Source organism: Hordeum vulgare, chromosome 6H, assembly GCF_904849725.1.
Source record: "Hordeum vulgare subsp. vulgare chromosome 6H, MorexV3_pseudomolecules_assembly, whole genome shotgun sequence".
NCBI classification, from domain to species: domain Eukaryota; kingdom Viridiplantae; phylum Streptophyta; class Magnoliopsida; order Poales; family Poaceae; genus Hordeum; species Hordeum vulgare.
In genome coordinates this window covers 561,142,667-561,150,234 of record NC_058523.1, presented here as the reverse complement: position 1 = coordinate 561,150,234, position 7,568 = coordinate 561,142,667, and the positions used below count along the sequence as shown (strand labels likewise).

The following is a 7,568-nucleotide window of genomic DNA, read 5'->3' as shown; positions in this document are numbered from 1 at the left end:
TCCTATTTCAGTTGAATATACCATATGACAATTACATTAAGGTGATTTACATGCAACAATTTCAATGTATTTTTAGGCTTAGTAAATTGATATTTTGAGCCTACCCTCTACTATCACACTAGATTCGCCGCAGTCCGCAGGATATGGTGTCTTGCTGATCCGGGCATGTGTGCATATTCATATCAAAATGTGGGAGGTAGGAGAGGGGGGGCAAATGGTGAATTTCAATAAAAAAGTCGGGTTTGGTCGGCTATATAAGCTCCATCAGACAGAGCAAGACCAGCTAGTACTACTAGTGCTCATTTGTTGCCAAGCAAACGCACTTAAACTGCCTGCTGTTTTGCGTCAGTGAAGCTAGTCGGGCATGCCAACTCCAGCGAGCTCTAGCACCACGTATGCCACCGCTGCCCCGACCCCAGCAGCTGCCTCCTCAACCTCATCTTGGTCGGCACCACCGGCGGCCATGATCTCCATGTCCATCGACCCCAACATGGTGGTCATCCTGGCCTCCCTCCTCTGCGCGCTCGTCTGCCTCGCCGGCCTCGCCCTCGTCGCGCGCTGCACCTGCCGCCGCTCTTCCCCCTTCGCCAGCAATAGCATCAGCATCACCACGACGACCTTGCATATTCCTCCCAGCAGGGGCTTAAAGAAGAAGGCTATCGACGCCCTCCCCGTCACCGCAGTGAAACAAGGGCACCAGGAGGAGGAGCAGTGCGCCATCTGCTTGGCCGACCTGGCCGCCGGGGAGGAGCTCCGGGTGCTGCCGTGGTGCGGCCACTCCTTCCACGTCGCCTGCGTCGACGCCTGGCTCCGTGCTCACGCCACCTGCCCCTCCTGCCGCGCCACCATCCTCGACACGTCAACCACCTCCTCTTCATCTTCCTCTTCCTCACCGCCGCTCCCGGCCCCGCGCCGGTGCCGGAGGTGCGGTGCGGCCTGTGACGGCGACAGCATGGCCGCTTCTGCTTCTGCTGACACGGACGGGAGCAGCTTCTTGCCGTAGCTGTCACTGGACAACAACGATCGAGTTGCAAACTTGCTTTGGTTGTTAAGTGCAATATAATTCAGTTTAGCTATGAATAATTTGTACGTTAATTAGTGAAAGAAGAAAGAAAATTAGTGTGCCTCAGGCTCAGTGTCAGTGGGAGAGTTATCATCATACTTACTATGAATGGTACGTATGTATTCATCGTCAGCTCAAGTTCATATAACATATACTCCAGTATTCGCCAGTTAGATCTGGCCAAATCTGTCTCCACTTGACTTACGAGAAAAGTGCCATAGCTCATGGGTGCTCCTACACACTCATGAACAGTAATTTTTTTCAAAAAAAAGTAATCTGAACATCAAACATGATCAAACACGGCCACAAAATAACATTCGAGGAACCATCACACACACACAAAAAAAACAATGTTTCAAAATTACGTGCACTTTCTCCGGTAAAAAAGATGACCATCTTCAGCTTCAATTTTTCATTAAAGAGATTTTTCTTTCAAAAGGGGGAGCACCCCGACGACCTCTGCATCACGCGATGCACACAACTATGAATGAAGGGATTAGACACATATATAATTGGATGGAATGTATGATTCGAAGAGATAGCTACCTAGTGGCTAGTTCACCGGGACCAGGAGAAGCAAGGAGGTTCTCTTTTGCTGCTGGCCGGTGCTTTTATATTTGCTGAATGAGTTTGTAGCCCAAGTCTAGCTTCAGGCTATTGGGTTTCAGTTGACCTCCGAAAGCAACACAGCAAAAGAAACGGAGGAGACATCGGTTCAGTTTTGAGCCGTTGCAAGTGCGACCCCATTACAGCATACACCACAGTGCCGCAACATCTCCCAGCCCCAGGTTTAATCCACCACTTGAGAATATTAATCATACACCGCATCAAATTGACAAAGGTGTAAGAGCATGTCTAGTAGAGCCCTTAGATCCTTAAAAAACAGAAATAACCGTTTCTTACGGGTTGGGCGAAAAAAACGTGTAGACTAGAACCTCTAAACCCTTAAACCCTCAATTTTTTTTAAGGATGGGACCTGCAAACCCTCTCCCAGCCTGTAAAGATGAGGATTGGGAGGCAAAATCTACCCCAACCCTTACTTCGGTCTGGCCACGCGCGGGAGGGAAATATCCCGCCCCAACCTCCTCCCGCGCCTCCCCCGAGCTGCCGCCGGCCGCATCTCGTGCCGTCGTCGCCGGCCCGAGCTCCTCCATCGCCACCCCGCCCCCGAGCTCCTCCATCGCCACCCCGCCCCCGAGCTCCTCCACGGCCTCCGGCCGCATCTCGGGCCCGAGCTCCTCCACCGCCGCCGGCCCGAGCTCCTCCACCGCCGCCGGCCCCGAGCTCCTCGCCTCCGAGCTCCGGCACCGCCGCCCCCGATCTCCTCCACCGCCCCGAGCTCCGTCCACACCTCCGGCCTCCTCCATCGCGGGCTGTCGAAGGTGAGCTCCCCTGCTCCGGATCCCTCTATCCCCTATTCTTCCATGCTTTTTTGTGGTGTCGCTCACAATCGCATAACTAAGGCTAGGGGGTATGACCTTCTTATACGATAGAGTCCAGATCAAACTACCAACCATGATATAATTTGTCTGTTAACGGATCCTATCCGTCGAGTCCTCAATGCACGCGCTTATGAACAACGCGTCATAATAGAGTATAAGTTCCTCTAATTATGTAGATCAACATTAGGGTCGTAATCTAGTTACATGATCTAGCTTCTTTAAATTATCAGCGTACCAGGATAGTCTTTCCAATATGTAAAATATATTGTATTCCACCGATAATTGAGAAGCTTCCTTAAGCATGCAACACTTCAGTACATTCCAACAAGAATAACTCCATGCACATAACATATGTATAATTCCATACGAGGTATTCCGAATATTAGTGATAACAAGTATTTGAATATAGTTAAAGGATACATAATCCCGACATGGTCGGTGTGACTGATAGTAATATGCATCGGGACACATGTGACCACATGTTATAAAGTTCACACAGAACCATTGAAAACCCCAGGGGCGATGCGAGAGGCGTGAGCTCTCTGAGAAGCTCAGTTTTACCGAGCTGGATAGGTGGGAGGTGGTCCGGTCCAGAGCAGTCCACGAGCAGGCCAAAAAGACCGCTCGGTACATCCTGCATGACGCCCCCCCTACCCATCCACCCCCACACACCCAACACATACAACCCATGGGCGCCGGTAAAACAGAAAAGGAACAAGGGCATTTGCGGGGATGGTAGTTTCGCCGTCTCCATCCATGTTGTCGTCCCCTGTGTTTTGAATTTCGTCCGAAAAATGGATTTTGGCCGAATTTCGACCATCTCGGCCTCCGGCGATAAGTACCTTTGGGTCGAAAAAAATAGTTTCCGATCAAATTTGGCAAATTTTAGTCAAATTTTGGTCACAGTTTGGTTAAACTCCAGCCGAAATTTTTGAAAATGGCCGAAATTCGGCTATCTCGGCCGGGGGCGAAAACAAATGACAAACCGAAAATCAAAGCTCTGGTTGTCCCTTTCATAAATACTGAAGGTAGAACGAGTGGCAGCATCAAGATGATAAACGCTCCGTTCCCTGTTTCCTTGGCTATATAAATGGAAAATTATTCAGCACCAACCCTCACTCTATCTTTCAAAAAAAAGAAAAAATCGCTCCATCTAAAAACGGAGAGGAAAAATCAGCACCAACCTATGTGAATTTTTTATCAATAATCCTAGACCTACATAATGTGGTTACATAATCTTATTTAAGCTTCGTAATCTAATTCTCCACCCTTATAACAAATGAGGCCTTTTCTTTCAGCAGAATGGAATGGTATATATAGTAGCAGTAATAAAGCTTTAAAAGCAAACTCGACAACTATGAACAACAACGGATGCTGGAGGCACCCCCGCATCTAATAAGTTGCTTGCAATATCCGCTCGTCCATAATTACTTATCGTATAAATGTATAAAAATGAATGTATCTAGTATTAAAATACATTTAATAAGTTTTCTTTTGTTGAGAATACATACATTTAATAAATTGCTGTTGTTATAGTCACATGTTGTAAGTCGTCATGAAAACAGTTGAAATCATGCGCACGGGCACGCTATTTGTACATTACAAAGTCACATGCAAGCACAAGCTACATCTCAAGGAGAAGAAGGAAGAAACAAAAACAAAAATGTGTGATAGTATCGACGGCCTTATGCCGCCATTTAATTTAAACTAATTAATATCATCAATAATATAATATGTCTTTTTTTCCTTGGACGTCCAATGTTGGAATCGAAGTTTTGTGACATTAATTTTAGTGTAGCATCGCATCTATCTATGTCTTTGTTTTGCTCATATTGTCCGTGGTATATTGTTTATCCAAAATTATATAACACACACACACAAAAAAAAACATTTGTCACACAAACAAGACAAAATCAAACAAAATGTTACTCCTTCCGCAAATAATTAACCGCGTGACGAGATTCATTCTTCGTGGTCGAGCTTTGGCATGCCCTTGGCACCGACGTTGAAGAACTCGGCGATGACCTCGAGCGGCAAACCCTTGGTCTCGGGCACCCGAAGCGCGACGAAGGCGAGAGCGACGCAGCAGACGGCGGCGTAGATGGAGAAGACCCCGGCGAGCCCCAGGGAGTCGAGCATGACCGGCATGCTGTAGGTGACGGCGATGTCGCTGAGCCAGAAGGCCAGGGAGCAAATGGCGATGCACATCCCGCGCACCCTCGTCGGGAAGATCTCCGAGCACAAGATGCCGGGGATGGGCCCGAACCCCATCACGAACGTGCAGATGTAGACGATGACGCTCGTCGTCGACACGGCCGCGTGCACGGTGGCCGCCAAGGGGAGCACGTCCGCCGTCACCAGGGACACTAGGGACACGATCAGCACCGGGATCGTCCAGAGGAGGAGGCTCCGGCGGCCGGCCACGTCCATGAGCCGCATGGCCACGGCAATGGCCGGGAGCATGAGGAGCGTGGTCAGGCCGGAGATGAGGATGGCGGCTGAGTCGGCGCTCAGGCCAAGGCTGGCGAGGAGGACGCTGACGCCGGCCTGGTCAAGGATCTGCGGCGTGTAGTAGAGGATGCCGCTGATGCCGGAGAACTGTTGCAGGATCTGGATTGTCACACCGCACACCAGAGCGTGCCGGACGCCCGGCTCCAGCAGCTCCCGCCACCGCGGCTTCTCTGCCGCCGGAGACGACGCCGGGTGCACCATCGCTGGGCCCATCGGGGTGATCGGATCGTCCTGCTGCTGCTGCAGGTGGTCGTTGGTGGCGGTGTAGAGCGCCGACTGGTTGACCAGCGCCGCCGCGTGCACGTGCTGGCCGTCGCCGGCGCTGGGCTCCTCATGCAGGTACATCCTCTGGACGGCGTTCTGCCGCGTGCCGTCCGGCGCGACACCCTCCGTCCACTTCCATGCGAGCTGCCACCCGCCGCCGATGCCCATGGTGCTTGTTGTCTGTCCCATGCCGATCCCGCTACCGGTCATGCTGCTCTGCCCCCGCATGTCCAGCAGCGGCGCGCGGATGCCATCGTCATCAACGTCGTCGTGTTCGCTGGCACCAGCAGCAATCTTGTCGTCATCATCGCTGGGCGCGGCGTTCTCCTCGTCCCAGTCCATGCCTCCGTGGGCGCTGAGCATGCTCCCGAAGTTGGTGAAGAGGGTATTGCCGTTGCTGTCGGCCGCTGGCTTCATGTCGTGGAGGCCGCCGAGGAGCGCGACGACGGGGTCCTGGAGGTGGTCGAGCATGCTGCCCATCCGCGACAGCCCGGCGATGCTGCCGAGCAAGCTGCCCTGCCGCGACATGCCCATGCTGGAGAGCATGCTGCCTTGCCCGCCCAGCGGCACCGGCTGCGCCACCCACGACATCCCGCGCTCTGGCCCGTACAGCCTGAAGGTGGCATCAGCTTGGTCAACGTCGTCGTCTTGGGGCGCCGGGCCGACGATGTACTCCTCGATGGCGGTTTCCCCGCCGGTGCCGAGGCCCTCGGCGAGGAGCGCCATCTCGCCGTCAACGTCCTCCCGGCCCCTGAGCATCCGCAGCACGGTCCGGGCCTCCTTCATCCTGCCCTTGCTCACCAGCCAGCGCGGCGACTCCGGGAGGAAAAACACGGCGACGGCGACGTAGAGGAGCGACGGCAAGACGAGCACCCCCATCATGAGCCGCCAGTTGGGGCTGGGCGCGAGCGTCATGGCGAACACCATGCAGTAGGAGAGAAACATGCCGGTGGAGCCCGTGAGCTGCGGGAGCGTGCTGAGCAGCCCCCTGACCTCGGGCGGCGCGGTCTCGGAGATGTAGACGGGGACGAGGGTGACGGCGAGGCCGACGGCGAATCCGTCGACGAGGCGGGCGAGGAGGAGCACGCCGACGGTGGGGGACCAGAGCATGAGGAGCCCCGCGAGCGCGTAGAGGAGGGAGGAGGCGACGAGCATGGGGCGGCGGCCGACGTGGTCGGAAAGCGGGCCGGAGAAGGTGGTGATGAGGGTGGCGCCGATGAGGGAGGTGGCGACGACGAGGCCCTGGAGCGCGGGCTGGGCGTCCAGGCCGAAGTCGCGCTTGATGTAGAGCAGCGATCCGGCGATGGTGGCGTTGTCCCACCCCTGCAGCATGTTGCCCAGCGCCGCCGCCAGCGCCACCAGCGCCGCACCCCTCATCCTTTCCTTTCCTTTCCTTTCCTTTCCTTGGTAGCTGCTCGATCGTCCGGCCGGCCGTCCAAGGAGAAGAAAATTAATGGCTGCTCGATCGATCGGAGACGATATCTTAACGGATGGATGCAGAGCTAGCGCGATGTGTCATCATCTATATAACTTAATTACAAGTCGTGCGGTGAGAAAGAAGAGATGGGAGGTAGGTGGAGGTGACGAGGCGGGAAGTCGTCGTCGCCATGTTGTTTTTCCTTCCCTCCATTGATCATCGATCGTCTCCATCAAATTAAGAGGTGCTCACCGACTACTTTCTTCACCAGCCTAGCCTAGCTAGCAAGTAGCAGTACAATTAAGCATATGTGGAAAAAAAGTGCGGATCTTGGATTTTTTTTTTTTTGGCAAATGATACTATGTCAAGATATATGTTGCTAATTATTTTTCGGTTACAAATTCATGATTTCTTCATGGGTCCACGTACACTTGTTTAATGTTACAAAAATTGAAAAAAATGTATATTTGTGTATTCGGGATTGCTAAATCTCACTCGACCGAGACTTCGTTAAGTCTTCCTCGACACTATATCCATGAGACCTCATCAAGGAAAAAAGTAGCCCACTACAAAATATAGTGAGGCCCTTCTTCAAGGAAAGTGTGCTTCTCACAAAAAATGATGAAATTTCGTGAGATATTAGAAACTTTCTCAAGTTTTATCACAAAAAATAGATTTTTTTGAACATTTTTTGAAATTAATACAATTTTACTGTTTGAGAAGCTCCATGTCCCTTCTTCAAATGCTACACAAGTTATAGCATACAGCCGGAAATTGATTTTGGCTCCCGAGCTCCATGGAGGCCTTTAAATTTGAAACTCAAATTTCATGAAAATTCGTATTTTTATATTTCAAATTTTTTTGGAAAAAA

The 7,568-nt window shown here is 52.1% G+C and overlaps 2 protein-coding genes across 2 annotated transcripts; one reads left to right on the top strand and one right to left on the bottom strand.

The window, feature by feature from the left end:
• The first annotated feature begins 333 nt into the window (after nt 1–333).
• LOC123404780 (RING-H2 finger protein ATL74-like) lies at nt 334–1,219 on the top strand. The gene has a single exon (XM_045098727.1). It carries the CDS (start codon nt 365–367, stop codon nt 1,001–1,003), a length of 639 nt encoding a protein of 212 aa, XP_044954662.1. The 5' UTR covers nt 334–364; the 3' UTR covers nt 1,004–1,219.
• A 3,036-nt stretch (nt 1,220–4,255) lies between these two features.
• Nucleotides 4,256–6,901, bottom strand: LOC123402788 (monosaccharide-sensing protein 2-like). Its single transcript, XM_045096752.1, has one exon. It carries the CDS (start codon nt 6,655–6,657, stop codon nt 4,468–4,470), a length of 2,190 nt encoding a protein of 729 aa, XP_044952687.1. The 5' UTR covers nt 6,658–6,901; the 3' UTR covers nt 4,256–4,467.
• Nucleotides 6,902–7,568: the final 667 nt, after the last annotated feature.

What these genes read in the sequence shown, in the direction of transcription:
- LOC123404780 (XM_045098727.1), top strand. Translation starts at nt 365, where the DNA reads ATGCCAACTCCAGCGAGCTCTAGCACCACGTATGCCACCGCTGCCCCG.
- LOC123402788 (XM_045096752.1), bottom strand. Translation starts at nt 6,657, where the DNA reads ATGAGGGGTGCGGCGCTGGTGGCGCTGGCGGCGGCGCTGGGCAACATG.